The sequence below is a fragment of the Rhincodon typus genome, chromosome 8 (genome assembly GCF_021869965.1).
Source record: "Rhincodon typus isolate 14 chromosome 8, sRhiTyp1.1, whole genome shotgun sequence".
Taxonomy (NCBI): domain Eukaryota; kingdom Metazoa; phylum Chordata; class Chondrichthyes; order Orectolobiformes; family Rhincodontidae; genus Rhincodon; species Rhincodon typus.
The window spans coordinates 79,548,289-79,566,313 of NC_063339.1; the positions used below are offsets into that span (position 1 = coordinate 79,548,289).

An 18,025-nucleotide genomic window follows, 5' to 3' on the forward strand; every position below is an offset into this window, starting at 1 on the left:
TGTACACTTTTGTGTGAGGAAATGTTTCTTTACCATTAGTTATGTTTCAGCCCAATTACAATGTTAAGGTCTCCCTCCTGGTCCTGGTCTCCCTCAACCAACTTCTCTTCATTGACCCTTCAGACCTTTTACTCGCCACCACTTTAGTCGTCCAAACACCAGCAGATTCAGGCCCGGCCTGAGCATTTTAGACTACCAGTCTTTTGGCTCAGGTATCATAAAAGTTTTAGTTGCTCACGCCAATGGCTGGTCCCAGCATTTATTGCCTGTCCCTAGTTGCCCCTTGAGAAGGTGGTGGTGAGCTGACTTCTTGAACCGCTGCGATCCGTGTGCTGAAGGTAGACCCACAAAGCCCTCAGGAGGGTGGTCGGGGGTGTGGGGGGGTGGGGGTGGTGAGAATTCTCGGAATTTGACCCAGCGATGGCGAAGGAACGGGGACAGCGAAATTGGCGTGGCAACTGGAGGGGGATGTGAGTAGAAAGACAGCTCCCACTGGCAATCGAATACGGTGGTGGATGTGGCTTCACACGGTGACTGGAGGCAGATCCGGCAGCAGCAGGGACATCCCACCCTGGCGTTCGGGGCTGGTGGCAGCGGACTTTTCAAGATGGTGGCGACATCTTAAAGGAGGGCAGCCCCCCAGAGTGGGACTGGCGGTGAGACAGCGGCGGTGGCCTGGTCTGGCAGCAGAGCCAGGGGCTCCTGGTTTGCAGCACACTCGGAGCCGGCACTCCTGGCACGTTTGAAACGGCAGCGGAGCTGGGGACTCCTGGTTGCGGTGCAAATATGGGTCCCGTGCAGTACCCTGCATCAGCATTGACGGTGGTGAGGTGGGCCCAGCAGCGGAGAGATGGCATTGAAAGACTTCAATGTTGGTGGGTCCACTGCAGGCAGCGGCCAACGGTACAGGAGAGATAGTTTCGTTGGTGAGCCATCTCAGGCCTCAAGACTTCTCTTTCAGTTATACCTTTTATCCTTTTTATTTTTAAACTATTCAAAATGACACTGAATTGTGGCGACTGTTGAAGCTTCTCACTATTATTCATTGTAAATTGCGAGTGATAATAAATAGATAAAAATAAATCATTCAATTTGTATTTCCTAGTCAGGACGGTGAGTGGCTTGGAGGGGAATTTGCAGGGGGTGGTGTTCCCATGTATCTGCTGCCCTTGTCCTTCCAGATGGAAATGGTTGTGGATTTGGAAAGTGTTGTCTAAGGATCTTTGGTGAATTTCTGCAGTGCATCTTGCAAATAGTACAGATTGCTGCTACTGAGCGTTAGGTGGAGGGAGTGGATGCTCATGGATGTGGTGCCAATTGTACCCCCAGGATGTTGATAGTGGGGTATTCAGTGATGGCAACACCATTGAAAGTCAAGGGCAGATGGTTAGATTCTATCTTGTTGGAGATGGTGTTGCACGAATGTTACTTGCCACTTGTCAGCCCAAAGCTGGATATTGTCCAGGACCTGTTGTAGTTGAACATACACTGCTGCAGTATCTGAGAATTCATGAATGGTGCTGAATGTTGCACAATCATCAGTGAACATCACCACTTCTGACCTTATGATGGAAGGAAGGTCACGGATGAAGCAGCTGAAGATGGTTGGGCCGACAACACGACCCTGAGGAACCCCTGCAGATGTGTTCAGGAGCTGAGATGACTGCCCTCCAAAAACCATGACCATCTTTGTAATGCCAGGTATGACTTCAACCAGCAGAGAGCTTCCCCCACCCCCCCCAATTCCTCTTGATTTCAGTTTTGTTAGGGTTCATAGATGCCACATTTGTTTAAATGTAGATATTTTCTAGTCAACCTGCTCAGAAATGTTATTACACACCTCTGGAGCAGGTGGGATTTGAACCCTGACCCCCTAGCTCAGAGGCACTATCACTCACCGCTGAAATTCAGTTAGACCATGACATTGGAAAATAAATAGGTCATTCAGCCCATCAAGTCTGGTATGGATGATCTGGTAATCCTCAAATCCACTTTCCTGCTTTATCCCCATGACCCTCAATTCCCTTACTGATTAAAAATCTGTCTATCTCAGCCCTGAATATACTTAATGAACCAGCCTCAACAGCTCTCTGTGGTAAAAAATTCCACAGATTCACTACCCTCCAAGAAGAAATTTCACTTCATCTCCCCCTTAAATGTGTGACCATTTATTCTAAGATTGTCCCCCACTGGTCCTAGGTTCTCCCACAAGGGGAAACAACCTTTCCACATCTACTCTGTCAAGTCTCCTAAGAATCTTTTATGTTTCAATGAGGCCGTCTCGCATTCTTCTAAATTCCAATGAATACAGGACCAACCTTCTTAACCCCTCCACACCTGATTGGGGTATACAAAATAATGAGTGGCGCAGATAGTGTCAGTAGGAATATAATAGAATTTACCCTGCAGTTTAAAAGGGAGAACCTAGAATCAGAGGTAAAGGTAAACAGAAAGACATCAGGGAGGAGCAGGTCAGAATTGATTGGAAGGGGAACCTGGCAGGGAAAACAGTAGAGCAGCAATGGCAGGAGTATCTGGGGGTAACTGGGGAAACACAGTAGAAATTCATCCCACGGAAAAAACAATATAGAAAAGGGAGGATGAGGCAACCATGGCTGGCAAGGGAAGTCACGGACAGCATAAAAGTAAAAGGAAAAGCATACAATGTGGGGAAGATTAGTAGGAAGCCAGAGGGTTGAGAAGTCTTTAAAAACCAGTAAGAGGATAATGTAAAAAAGCAATAAGGAGAAGATTATGAAATATGATAGTAAGCTACTTAGTCACATAAAAGAAGATTGCAAGAGATTTTTTAAGATATCTGAAAGGTAAGAGAGTGGCGAGAGTGGCAAGAGTGGACAGTGGACCATTAGCAAAAGAGGTTGGAGCGTACTAATGTGGAATGAAATGTCAGAGGAACTGTACATCAATCTTCACTGTGGTAGATACCAGCAACATACTAGAACTTCAAAAGAACCAGGGGAGCAAAGGTGAGTGTAGTGGCCATTGTTAATGAGAAAGTTCTGGGTAAACTAAAGGCCTGAAGGTGGATAAATCACCCAGACCAAATAGACTACACTCCGGTGTACTGAAGAAGATAACTGAGGACGTTGTGGAGGCATTGGTGGTCATCTTTCAGGAATCACTGTCAGGAAGGGTCCCAGAGGACTGGAAAATGGCTCATTTAACACCCGTTTAAGAAGAGGAGGAGGTAGAAGACTGTAAACTATGGCCAGTTAACCTCTTGGTCTTTGGTAAGATTTTAGAGTCCATTATTAAGGATGAGATTGCGTAGTACTTGGAAGTGCATAGTACAATAGGGATGAGTCAACACGGCTTCGTACAGGGGAGATCATGACTGGCAATCTGTTAGAGTTCTTTGTCTAACTTGCTTGTAACCTCCTCAAAGGAGAGTCATGATCTATTTGGATTTGGAGAAGGCCTTTAACAAGATGCTGCACAAAAGGCTGCTAGATAAAATCTCATGGTGCTAGGGACAGTAAAAGGGGATGCAATCCATTATTGCTGGACTCTGAATCCAGAGACCCAGCTAATGCTCTAGGGGCCCACGATCAAATGCGTCCATGGTGGAATGTGAATTCAGTAACAATCTGGAATTAAGTGTTCAATGATGACCATGACTCCATTGTCAGATTTAAAAAAAAACTCGTTCATTTTCTTTAGTGAAAGAAACTGCCACCATTACCTGGTCTGACATGTGACTCCAGACCCACAACATTATGGTTGAGTCTGCTATCTGGGCAATAAATGCTGACTTAGCCACATCCATATCCCACGAAAGAATAAAGAAAAGGTATTGACATGAATAGAGGATTGACAGATGGCACAGAGCAGACAAAAAGGATCTTTTTAAGGATGGCAGCTGATGACTAATGACCCACGTGGGTCAATACTAGGACAATTATTCACGTTATGCATTAATGATCTGGACAAAGAAACTGAGGGCATTGCTGCTAAGGCTGCAGATGATACGATAGATGGAAGGACAGGTAATGTGGAACAGGTGGGGAGATTGCAGAAGGACTTGGACAGGCTAGGAGTGGGCAAAGAAGTGGCAGATAGAACACAACGTGGGATAGGAGAGGCTGAAGGACCGCTTTCTGTTCCACAGACTCTGTGACAAAGATCTGCAGTGCGGATAATTCCCATTGATGTTTGAAGTGATCAGCTGACAGAAAATAAACAGGTAAGGTTTTCAAGTTGCTGACTTCCTTGATGAGATCTGAACCCCAAGAGAACTTGCATGCATTGAAGCATTGATGCAGTGAGCGCCCGAAGACTTTCTCTACCTCTCAAGTGGAAAGGTAATGCTGAACAGTGAATGTCCCCACTGGATCAGGATGATATGTTTGGGCTCTGCTGACTGAGCCTTCTCTGGGCAACATGCCAACTCCCAGTAAGGAAAAGTGGCAAACTACTATACCACCTAACGGGCAAGAGCTGCAACAAAACATAAAAACTACCAGGCACCGAGAGATTCTGGTGGCTAATGAAAACTATGTAGCAGTTAGCAAAGAAAATCAACCTTCAACATTGCTGGCATGAGAATCATTTATTGGCAATTTCTAATGGCACTGGAGATGGTGGTAGGCAGCTGCCTCTCTGAAATGCTATATGTGAAAGGGAAGGGGATATTGTACAGGGTTCAGTGAAAGTGAAAGGGGAGGGAGTGTTGAATAGGGATCACGAGGCGAGAATGTAGTGGAGTTGAGAAGTGTTCAGTGTATATGACATTACTGGCAATTACATTTTGATGTAAAATTATGGACCTTTGACCACCTATCAGAGCAAGAGTCATCAACTTGAAGCTTGAATTATCTCGCTCTCTCCACAGAATGCCACTTGCTCTACTAAGTGCTTTCACCATTATCTGTTTTTACACTTTAATGTTTGAACCAAAATATGAAGCATTCCAGCTGGTTAATTGGAGTATATAAATTTAGGCTTAAAAATATAAGCCGTTAACAGACACATAACCCTGACTTGCTGCTCACTCCCACATTCACACTCTTCACACTCGTTGCATTTCAATTTCTTCTGTACTTTGTTACATACATATGTCGTGTCCTCTCCAAACCAAATTAAATCACTTCATAGAAATCTATCACTTGGGTTACAACGCCTATGTAATCACTTGTTTCTGCATTCCAGTGTCATTTGAATCATCACTGCTTTTTTTTTTGCTAAAAGCATTTCAGTTTGCCTCTTGGCAGGTGTATTTGTTTGACATGCATTTGGATGAAATGCCAGATCCACATCAAACCGAAAACACCTCGGAGGACCTGGCTACCGTTAAAGGCAGGCCTGCAGATGAACCAGCTCACATTAATGGATCGAGTACAGTGTGAGCAAGGCATTTGGAGGTGGAAGATCTACTCTCCAGACTAGAGGTCACCAACTCTTAATAATAATAAAAAATACGAGCTAAGACTGGAAATGTCTGAATTGATAAGGTACTATTTAGTGATTACATTTGAATTGCAAAATATGTAATTAAAACAAAGGAAATAGATCTTGATTTCAAGGTGAAATGTGACTTCTTTCCCCTACTAGATTTTTCACCCCTTCTTGCCCAGCCCCTTGTTCGGGACCCTCTAGACTGATCTTGTCTCCTGGCTGTCACGGAGCTTCCTGGCATAGATTCCTCGATCGCTTTCCAGACCACCTGGACCGACCCTCCCTAGCTCGGGACCTCGGTTTCTCCTGGTAGCTTTTCTCCAGTTGCCACCACTGCTTCTGCCCTTGCTCCTCTGGTCCCTGGTGTCCCTGGCAGCGGTGGTCACCTTCTGTTGCTAGCGCCACTTGTGGTGGGTAAATTAATCATACAACTTGAATCCAATATACGAGTGATGAGCTAATCAATCGCAGACAGTGAGCTGCCAATTACTCCTGATTGACATGTTGGCAGCCCCTGTTCTGAACGTGGAAAAATAGGAGGAGTCCATTCGACCATTTGAGCCTGCTCCACCATTCAATATGATCATGGCCAGTCATCTAACCCCTGTTCCTGCTTTCTCCTCATACCCTTTAGCTCTAAGAATTAGACCCAACTCCTTTTTGAAAACATTCAATGTTTTGGCCTGTGTTTGAGAATTCCACAGGCTCACCACTCTATGGGTGAAGACATTTCTCCCCATCTCAGTCCTAAATGGCCTATCCCGTATCCTTAGACTGACAGACTGGTTCTGGAATGAATTGAAAGCACAAACGAACAATACCCCATTGTTAAAAATCTTATGGAATTATATTACTCATTGACATCATTCCAGTAAATCACAGACAGGCTCCTTTGGTAAATGATGTACTGGGATACATCATCTCACAACCAGAAAATGGATAGAGTTAAAATAAAATAGGGCTGATAGAGTTAATAAGGAAAAAAAAGCCCTTTTATTGATAAAGGATACAATATAACCAGCATTTTGTTCACCTATTTTCTCAACAATTTTTCAGTTTGAAGAGAGATGTTTACATCATACTCAAGATGGGGTAAAATAAAGACTGTACAAAAGATTGGCCACTTATTAAAAATTTATTTATAGATATTTATCTTAAAAACAAAAAAAAATTGCAACATCTGTTAATGTGCACAAAGAGTTGGAAAAATAAGGCAATCATCCATGGAATGATTTCAGTTCACATAAAACAACTGAAGCAATGGAACATGGTTCAGAACAAGTCAGCACAGTCATACCAATTACATTTCACTCTTCACATTTTTAACTACCGTTGAGCGATTAAAAACCTTTCCCGATCGTTCAGCTCTCTATGCTGGTGTTATCAGACCTCTTTCTACCAGCCCAGCCCTTCCCCCTAACTTCCAATGAGCATTACTCGCACCAGTGCTCCCCTTCTCATCTTTCCCCAACAAGTTAAACTTTGTTCTGAAGGGTCAAAGGTAACCCATAATTGAAATTCCATATCTATAGCCCATCTGACATCACACCCTCTCCTTCAAACTTAATCCCATCCAATTCCCAATCCTTAACCAAGCACTGAATATTACCATCTGTTTCATCCCAAGCAAATTTTATCTTTCTTATGCTTCCACCATTACCCTCCTTCCACCTGGGGTGCAATATGGTTAACCATTTAAAATCAAAATCCAGGCTATTTTCTTCTTTCCCCATGTACGCTAACAAGGTACTTTTGAACAAAAACATTTCAGAGTATAGGAGCCTTTCAAATCTGATCAGAGCACAAACGACACTGAACTAGCAGGCGCCAAATCTACAGGCTACAAACTCTAAGACTGCAGCTGAATGTAAAGACTGTACACTTATGAATAAAATTCAGTAAAAATTATATTTCACATACCATGTATCAAACCCAGTGTTAATTCCCTTGGCTTGATTAGTGCCATGGATTATCTCTAACACACCCCAAGTTCTTAGTTAATTTATTAAATTGTTGAATTCTGTCCTTTGCACCGAGACACCGTTTGATTAAGCTTACATTCCCTCATTTGGTTGGACTGGGAACTAAGAGATGTCTGGCTTTGTCATGAAGGCAGAGACAAAACGCAATTACATTTTCAAAATGACTACACTGCGGGAATTCTTCCGGACTTCCTATTTGCAACTTGGCCAAATTTAATACAATTTACTTTATCTTTTCAATGCCACTTCATTTGGAATTCCACATAGTAAAACTGAAGGAGGGGAAATCCCAAAGCTCGCAGCAATCAGGCTTGGCTGAAATGGGATTGCTGTCAGATCATTATCCACACTCCTCCTTGCTCCTCTATTGGTTAGTGCTGGTGACCCACAGAGAGGGCCAATGGAATCAAACAGCCTAAGACAAGGGTGCAAACCTCAAGTCGACTGAGTCCCTTGCCACCAGACTCTGCCTTGTGACTGTGACCACTGCCTCCCACCTCTGGGAGCACATGTACGGTGGCTACATACAGGAAAGTTCCTGCTGAAAACAACATGGCGATTCCAGTGGCATTGACTTCCGAAAGTGCTTCTTTACTGCTCTGCAATCAGACAACATGGAAGAGAAGAAAACGCACATTATTAATTCAGCAGACACTTGCCTGGGATTTTTTTTTTATTAATCAATTGAGGGATGTTGGTTTCAATGACTGAGCCAGCACTTTTTTTGTGGCCTGTCCCTAGCTGCCCTTGAGAAGGTGGTGGTGAGCTACTGCTTTGAATTGCTGCAGTCCTCAATGCCATTAGGGAGGGAGTTTCAGGGTTTTGAGGCAATGACACTGAAGGAACAGTGATGTATTTCCAAGTCAGTATGGTGAGTGGCTTGTGATATGTATCTGTTGCCCATAACCTTCTAGATGGAAGTAATAAATATACTTTCCAATTCTTAAAACCATATCAAGTGTTCTTGGTTTCTAATTTTAAAATTGGTTGATATCATATAGAATCAGTAGTCACACAGAAAAATGTACACTGATTAGGAAGAGACAGCATGGATTTCTAAATGGGAGAATCACATTTTAACTAACTTGCTGGAGTTTGTTTGAACAGGTAGTGCAAAGGGTTGGTGAAAGAAATTCTTTTGATGTGGTATACATAGATTGCCAGAAGGCATTTGATATAGTGCCATACAGAGACTTCAGGAATGTTATAGATCATGGAATATGGAATAAAAGTGACAGCAGTAATATGGATACAAAATTGGGTGGTGACAGAAAAAAAAAGCAATGGTCACTGGATATTTTTCAGGCTGGAGGAAGGCTTGGAGCAGAGTTCTCCAGGGGTTGGTATTGGGACCCTTGATTTTCATGATCTGTACGAGTGATCTAGATCTTGGCGTGCAGGAAACAATTTCCAAGTTTTCAGATGACACAAAACTTGGAAGAATGGGAAACTGAGAGGAGGAGAGTGTAGAATTCCAAAAGAGCTTTGACAAATTGGAAGAGTAGGCACATTAGGTGGCTGTTGGGACTCAATGCAGAGAAATGCGAGGTGATGCACTTTGGTCAGAAGAACATCAAAACAGAATGTAAAATAGGGAGTGCAATCATAAAGGAGGTTCAGGAGCAGAGAGACCTGGGGTATAAGTGCACAGATGGTTGAAGGAAGGACGGACAATGGAGAGAGCAGTTAATAAAGCAGTGTTTTTGGCTTCATTAGTAGGGACAGAGTACAAGAGCAAGGAGGTGACGCTGAATTGTTAGACCTCAGCTGAAATACTGTGTAGAGTTGTGGAAGCCACCTTACAGGAAAGAGGTGAATGCTTTGGAGATAGTGAAGAAGTGGTTTACAAGAAGGTTTCTCATACCTGAAACCATCTGCTGTAAGGATAGATTGAACAGGCTGAACTGTTTTCCCAGGAGAGGCAGCGGCTAATTGGATATCTGACAGAGGTTTGCAAAATCATGACTGGGCTAGATAGACAGGGTGAAGCTGTTCATGTTCTAACAGACTAAAGACTTAGAAGGCATAGTAGGCAAAGTGATGCTCAAATGAAGCAAGGCTGATGTGAGAAAATACTTTTTCACACTGAGTATGGAATGCACTGCCTGAGAATGTGGCACAGGCTGGTTCATTTGAGGCATTCAAGAGGGCACTGGATGGTCATTTGAATACAAATAGGATGCAGAGATAGGCACAAGGCAATGGAACAGATGCAGGTATATTGGGCCAAATGGCCTCCCTTCTGCACCATAATAACTGTGATTGAGAGATCAAAAATCAGGCCACATTGCTGGACTGAAATTGAAATACGTTTTCTCCTATGAGCAGAGATGGATAGTCTCAAAACTAGATTCCAAGCACAAAACTGCCTCTTAATAGCGTCATTAAATTAGCAGCCTTGCTTTTGATTCCAAATTCCAACTATGTCCTTGCTGATAGCGAACACACAGACCTGCATTTATGTAGCATCTTTCACCCCAACAGAATGTCCCAATGCACAACACAGCCAAAGTAGCAGGTCTGGAGCACAGTAGACATTTTAACGAAGGGAAACACAGCAAGGTTGCACAAAACAGCAGTAGATAGCATCCAATTAAACTTCTGAAAATCAATGATACTTGTGTTTGCACTGTGAACATGATAGAATTTTCTATCAGATCACATACACAATCAAATCCAGCAACAATCCACTGCCCGGTCACTCAAACATTCCTCATTTATTGTATCATCTTGAAGTTGTGCTGTGCGACACTAGCGAAGAATAAAATTTCTTTCTCTGCTACTTTAACCCAGCTAATTTAAAACAGCAATTTCTTCAAGTAAGTCTTTAAAAAAAAAAGTTTAAAAATATAAAAACACCAAATTCAACAGGTCTGGGCTCATCATTCTTCAGAACTGACAACATTCGATAAGTCTCTCTCTCTAATGATCTTATTTCCTCTGGTGTCAAATGGGAAATAACCTTAAAATTACAGCTGGGTCAGGAATCACCTCTTCATTCAAAGGATATAGCAAATCTCAAAGTTCCTTCCACAATGATGGCAGTCAATTGAAACTTCAAACATGAGACTGTTAGGCAATGATGCAAAGGTTATAGAATCAAAGCAGGTAAATAGAGCTAATTTTTGGTCAGCCATAACCTAAACGAATGGCAGAACAGGGCTGAATGGCCACCTCCCTATGAGAGAGTAGGGAAAAAGTGTAATTTGCCGCCCCTGACTGCCATCTAAAGAATCCTATCCAGGATGAGGTCAGCCTGACCCAGCTGCTCACATTTTCACCTGACTCCAATATTGGAGCTGGCACTCCAGTGAAGTCGCAAGGGTTCACTGTGGTGAGAGAGCACTTTCAGATTTGACTTTTAACCACAGACCCATCAAGTGGCATTAAAGATTCAATGGCATAATTCACAGAGGAGGGGCATTCTCCCAGCATTCTGGCCCAGTTTCCTCTATTATTTGGAGGCACCAGCAAGTTGGTCATTGGCCATTTCACAGGCTGCACATGGAAAATGACTGTCAGGGTTTCGTTGTACTACAAGCACTTGTGTTTCAGAAAGTAATTTGTTGGGTGGAAATTTCCTGCTGTGGGCCATTAAGGGCCTGTTCTGATATTCTTTGTGGAAGGTGTATATGCAGTCATTAGGGGGAGCAGATTTGAGTTTGGTTGTTGCTGTTTGATCACACATGAAGAACCAGCATGAGGACAAGGTAACTGAGATCTTCTAAACTATACCGCCCTGAAGGTATATTTCAGCAAATGTTACAAAGGGGTACTTTGGAGAATATACGGTAGGGGAATGACTTTGAGACATCCAGTGCCACTAAGGAACTGAGATAACAGTTACAGCCAAAGCTCCCAGAGTTCCCAAAAATATTATGATAGGAATTCAGCTCCTCTGCAGAGTCAGGTGAGTAATCCCTGAAGATCAGCATTCTTTAGTTAGACCAGCAAGGTTTAACATTCCAAAAACAGAAGACACTGACAGCTTCATTATTAAATTTCTCAATGTTCAAATTGCATAATCCAGTTTATGGTTCACATGCATAGATCTTTGAAGGTGACAGGATACCTTGACAGAGTGATTAGCAAAGTAAAAGGATCTTGGACTTGACAAGTAATAGGCATCTACTACAAAAACAGAGAGGCCATGCTGCATAGCTTTAGCTCGGGTTAGGACACAGCAGACTATTAACCCATAACAACTTCTCCTTCAACTCTTTCCACTTCCTACAGACTAACGGTTGGCCATGGGAACCCGCATGGACCCAAGCTATGCCTGCCTCTTTGTAGGATACGTGGAATAGTCCCTCTTCCGCTGCTACACTGGCACTACACCCCACATCGATGACTGTATCAGCGCTGCCTTATGCTCCCACGAGGAGCTTGAACAGTTCATCAACTTACTAACACCTTTCACCCCAACCTCAAGTTCTCCTGGACCATCTCTAATATCTCTCTCCCCTTCCTGGGCGCCTGTCTCCATCTCTGGTGACCACCTCAAAACTGATATCTATTTCAAGCCCACTGACTCCCACAGCTACCTAGACTACACCTCATCTCACCCACCTTCCTGCAAGAACACGATTCCCCTACTCCCAGTTCCTCTGCCTCCGCCGCATCTGCTCCCAAGATGGGGCGTTCCACTCCTGAACATCCCAGATGTCCTCGTATTTCAAGGACCGCAACTTCTCTCCTTCAGTGGTCAAAAATGCTCTCGACCGCATCTCTTGCGTTTCTCACACCCCTTCCCCGCAACAAAAACAAAGACAAAGACAGAATCCCCCTTGCCCTCACTAACCTCCAGATTCAACGTATCATTCTCCACCACTTCCACCACCTGCAATCTGACCCCACAACGAAGGATATATTTCCCTCCCCACCCCTACCTGCCTCCTGTAGGGACCACTCTCTCCGCGAATCCCTTGTCTGCTCCACATTCCCCACTAGCCCCACCACCTTTCCCTGCAACCGCAGGAAGTGCTACATCTGCCCCTACACCTTTCCCCCCGCCTCCCCCCCCACCTCCATCCAAGGACACAAAAAACCTTCTACATCAGACAAATGTTCACCTGCACATCAGCTAATGTGGTCTATTGCATCCGCTGCTCCTGAGGTGGCCTCCTCTACATTGGGGAAACCAAGCAGAGGCTCGGAGACCACTTTGTACAGCGCTTGCGCTCAGTTCGCGACAAACAACACCACCTTCTAGTCACGAACCACTTCAACTCCCCCTCTGTGGGTGACATGTCCATCCTGGGCCTCCTCCAGTGTCACAATGATGCCACCCAGAAACTGGACGGGCAGCATCTCATATTCCGCCTTGGGAGCCTAAAACCCAATGGTCTCAATGTGGACTTTACTAGTTTCAAAATCTCCCCACCCCCAGCCTCATCCCATGACCAAACCTCCCCCTCATCTCCGCCTCATTGACCTGTCCATCTTCTCTCCCACCTATCCGCTCCTCCCACCTCACTGACCAATCCCACCACTGCACTCACCTATCACAATCCCACCTACTTCCCCCAGCCCCATTCCTCCTCCATTTATTTCCGATCTCCCTTCCCCATCCCTGAAGGGTCCCGACCCAAAACGTCAGCTTTCCTGCTCCTCTGATGCTGCCTGGCCTGCTGCGTTCCTCCAGATCCATACTGTTATCTCTGGCTCCAGCGTCCGCAGTTCTTACTGTCTCAGACTATTACATGCAGTTTCAGTCAAGACACTTCAGGAGGAATATGAATGTCCTTGGAGGGTGTCAAAGCAATTGCCCACAATAGTTCACACGATAAAGGGATTTCAGATGCTAGGTTAGGTTCAAGCAGCTAGGGGTTGTCTTGGAGCAAAGGAGACTCAGCTGAGATTTGATACAGGTGCACACAGTTATGGCAGGTTTAGACAAGATAGTCAAAGAAGCACGTTCCCATCAACTGATTGCAAAGGTCAAGGGGAACATAGGCTCAAGGTTCTGAGCAAGTGATGCAGGGGGATGTGGGGAAGAACATTTCTTCTGTGCCGCGAGACGTGATTACGTACTACCCAGGACAGTGGTACAGACACAGAGAGAGAGGACGGAAGGACGGAAGGACAAAAGAAAATTGGAGAGGCACTCGAGCGGAATACATTTGCATGGCTACGGGAAATAAGACTGACAAAATAGCGATGTGGGATGGACACTATGGGCCAAATATCCTTTTTCCATGCCATAAGTGGAAATTCTCCCTTCTCTTTCATCACAAGTCTTTTTCTATTGAAAATTAATCAACCACATAGCCCAAAAAGATGAAATTTAATTTATTTGTATTCTTATTTCATTTGTGTACCCATGTGTGCATTTAAAACTACCCAGTTATTCAGTATCCTTCCTCCCTCTTACAGCGCCCACTGTACATCATGCTGGATGGTGGAGATGCTAAACGTTTGTGATTTTTATCAAATTTATTATCATTCAGCATGATCTGTTGTCTCTATATCAGATGGTCATTAACCACTGGTAGACAGGGTGGTTAAGAAGGCATGCTTGCCTTCATTGCTCAGATCACGGAGTATAAGAGTTGGTACATCTTGTTGATTATGTACAGGATATTGGTGAGGCCTCTTCTGGAGTACCATATGCAGTTCTGGTCGCCCTGCTATAGGAAGGATATTATTAAATTGGAGAGAGTTCAGAAAAGATTTACCAGGATGTTGTCAGGAATGGAGTGTTCGAGTTGTAAAAATAGGCTGGACTTTTTCCACTGGAGCGTAGGAAGTTGAGGGGTTACCTTATAGAGGTTTATAAAGGCATACACAAGGTGAATTGTAAAGGTCTTTTCCCTAGAGTGGAGGAGTTCAAACCAAGGGGACATATTTTTAAAGTGAGAGGAGAATGTTTTAAAAAGGACACGAGGGGCAACTTTTTTTTTCTTACAGGGAGTGGCTCATGTGTGGAATGAGCTTTAAAAGTTTTTGAGAAGATTTGTAGCTCGGGTTTTTTTTTCATAGAATTGCTAGTGTGGAAAAAGGCCCTTCAGCCCAACAAGTCCATACTGACCCTCAGAGCATCCCACTCAGACCCATCCCTCTATAACCCACCTAATCTACACATCCCTGGACACTATGGGCAACTTAGCGTGGCCAATCCACCTAGCCTGCACATCTTTGGACTGTGGGAGGAAACCCACGCAGACATGGGGAGAATAGGAAAACTCCACGCAGACAGTCGCCCAAGGGTAGAATCGAACCCGGGTCCCTAGCGCTGTGAGGTATCAGTGCTAACCACTGAGCCACCGTGGATGAGGTTGTAGACTTGCTCGTTGAGCTGGAGTGTTTGGTTGCAGACATTTCGTCAGCCTGCTAGGTAGCATCGTCAGTGCATCTCTGGTGAAGTGTTGGCGTTCTGTCCCGTTTGTTATTTATATACCTCGATTTGATGGGATGGTCAACATTACTTCCGATTCTGTTTTTCGGTGATTTCTATATACAGTCCAGTTCAACGTGTTCGTTGATGGAGCTCTGGTTGGAATGCCAGGCCTCCAGGAATTCCCTGGCATGTCTCTGTTTGGCTTGTGCTATCCCTGTCGAATTCGTGTCCTTCTTCGTCTGTGTGTATCGAGACCAGTGAGAATTGGTCGTGTCTCTTGGTGGCTAGTTAGTGTTCGTGCATTCTTATTGTCAGTTTTCATCCGGTTTGGCCTATGTAATGTTTCTCACAGTCTTTGCATGGTATTTTGTATATTACATTAGTTATATTGGTTGTGGGTATGGGATACTTTATGTTCGTCAGTAGCTGTTGCAGGGTGGTTGTTGGACTACCTTGATACCTAGGGGTCTGAGTAGTCTTGTGGTCATCTCTGATATACGGCTCAGCAAGCCTATAGCCTCAGAAGTAATGGTGGATGTTGGTACAGTTACAAAATTTAAAAGACATTTGGATAAAGTACTCGAATAGGAAAGGTTTGGAGGGACATGGGCCAGGAGCAGGCAAGTGGGACTAGTTTATTTGGTCATGGTCTCCATGGACTAGTTGGACCAAAGGGTCTGTTTCCATACTGTATGACTATGACTATGACCCTATTACCTGGCCTGAGAGTCAACTAGTGCCTGAAAGGCTGCCAGAAGTTACATGGCTCTCTTAACTGACTTGGCAATATTCCCACATCTGCATCAGAGTCACGGGTTGAAAAATTCGAGCATCAGGCTAAAACCTGGCATCTGAGTTGACATCTTCAACAGCAGTTTCAGGAAAGTCAAAATGGCTTCATCCTATGGGAGATTTAAAACACAGTCTCCAACTGCTCATTTAAGTCCGTTATTCAGACAAGAGGAAGGAATCCTCTTGGGATCCTGGCCAATCCCTTCTCAAAAGACACCAAAAAGCAGATTGATTTACTATGAACCTCACTGCCTGCAGTACACAGCTGACAGGGCAGTCATCATATTGTAACACTTTCATGTGGCAAATGGTAAATGAACATGTTATTAACTCAGGGTACATACCTTACTCAGGCCCAAATAAGTGACCATGGAGAGCAGAGGTGCTGCCAAAGCAAACACCAGAAGGTGTTTCCTGATTCGATTCCTTTCAAGGCCTGCATGCATAAGAAACGAAACCAGACCAAAAGCAGCAGGAGCCTAAAAACAGGAAGAGGAGAGGAATGCTGGGATAAATTAAGTATGCTTTTCTACAATCCTATCATTTTACTCCTCATCCAAAATGCAGACCCGGGTTCCCATGTTTGATTACGCCTTCTGCCAAAAACTGCACATGACCACGTCAACTTTGGCTGCTGGTGTGGTACTGTGTCAGCTATGGCTCAATTGTTACCACTCAAGCTGAAGGGTTGCAGGTTCAAGACCAATCCTAGAAATACCAGCATGAAACCTAGAAGGAACCTCTAGGTGGGAATGCTGCACTATTGAAGCAGCTGTCTTGATTGATGAACACGAAATAGAGACGCCAATTGCTGTCGTGTGAAGATAAAGGGTTTCACAATGTTTTATTGAAGCAAGTTCTTCTGTTTCCTGGTCAAGATTTAACTCAACCATCAGTACAAAAGAAATTGTCTAGTTATCTGCTGTTTGTGGCTAATGTGGCACCGAGTTTCCTACATGGCAGAAACAGGATTAAATCTCATTAGTTGAGAAGTGTTTCTACATGGTCTGAAGCAGTGGAAACTGTTAGATAAATTCAATCCTTTCATTCATGGTCAATAGCCAACATGGTCTACACACGTACATTACAAGAGGGTTGCTGGATTAACTGAGGTTTGCAGTAATACAGGAGTTCTGTCACATTCCAGGAGAAAAATATTGACAGTTGGCTGGTGCCCTTTAGGTCATTTTTGAAGCAAGAATTTTCGATAGTGTCAAAAACTAGAATTCCCAAGGATTGTCAGGATGCTGTTTGCATGGACTTCACACAGTGACTTTTTAATGATATAAATTATCTACCTGCAGTGGAAAGTCTGTTAGTGTTCCACATCACTTTTAGAAATTGGAAGGGACGGGGCAGAGGTAAAGTAATTAGTAAGAAAAGCTCAGATTTATATAGTGTTTTTCACTATCATACAGCATTTAAGACACTTCACAACAAATAAAGTCTTTTTTGAAATTTCAGCCAAATTGCAACGCCCCCAAAAAGTACAGGTGAGGTGGGGTTGGCAGAACTTTCGATACTTCCATGGATTGAGCCATGACGTGGAGGTGCCGGTGTCGGACTGGGGTGGACAAGGTCAAAAATCACACAACACCAGGTTATAATCCAACAGGTTTATTTGAAAACACAAGCTTTCAGAGTCTCACTCCTTCTTCAGGTGTTAGTGAGACAGGTGGTATCAGACACTGAATTTATAATTAAAAGATCGAAGGGTCACACAACTGCTGAGGATGTACTAATAAAACCTAAGACGCTGTTAAATCTTTAATCAGTTAGAAGCCTGTTCTGAGTTCGGGTCACCAGACCCAAAACGTTAACTCTGATTTTTTTTCTTCACATGCTGCCAGACCTGCTGAGCTTTTCCAGCAACTTCTGTTTTTGTTCCTGATTTACAACATCTGCAGTCTTTTCAGTTTTTAGAAAGTTTTAATTAAAGTAACTGATTAAAGATTTAACAGCATCTTAGCTTTGTTTAGTACATCCTCAGCAGTGGTGTGACCCTTCGATATTTTACTTATAAATTCTGTGTATGATACTAGCTCTCTCACTAACACACAAGGAGTAAGAGTCCAAAAGCTTGTGCTTTCAAATAAACCTGTTGGACTATAACCTGATGTCATGTGATTTCTGATCTTATCCACTGATTTACAGAAGTGCACTTTTGCAGCAAGCTTTATGTCTGCAGGAGCAGCCCTAAATGAATCAGTTTAAATAACTGGCTAAGGACCATGCAAACAGACAAAGGTCAGGTGCTGAGAGGTCCTGGTGGGACTATGAGCATGGGCTCCCACAAGACCTTTCTGTTGGATGACAACACCTGTCAGCTCCCTGGAGTGCCACTGCAATTGTAACAAATCTCTCAATGGTTGTTGTTACGGGGCCAGAAGATCCGAATGACTAATTGTTACTGAGGACAATCTTTCAGGCTAACCATGCTTGGGTAAATTTTGTCAAGTCTGGTGGCCAAATTAATGCCAGGTAGTCTGAGATTATA

At 43.8% G+C, this 18,025-nt stretch overlaps 1 protein-coding gene across 1 annotated transcript in view; it reads right to left on the reverse strand.

The window, feature by feature from the left end:
- Positions 1-6,531: 6,531 nt before the first annotated feature.
- slc39a9 (solute carrier family 39 member 9) overlaps positions 6,532-18,025 on the reverse strand; it is a 41,397-nt gene continuing 29,903 nt past the window's right edge. Inside the window, exons 6-7 of the mRNA XM_048599777.1 lie at positions 15,873-16,007; positions 6,532-7,996 (exon numbers count right to left, since the gene is read on the reverse strand). Of these exons, the coding sequence (XP_048455734.1) occupies positions 7,769-7,996; positions 15,873-16,007 (363 nt within the window). The 3' untranslated portion in view covers positions 6,532-7,768. The remainder of the gene's footprint in view (positions 7,997-15,872; positions 16,008-18,025) is intronic.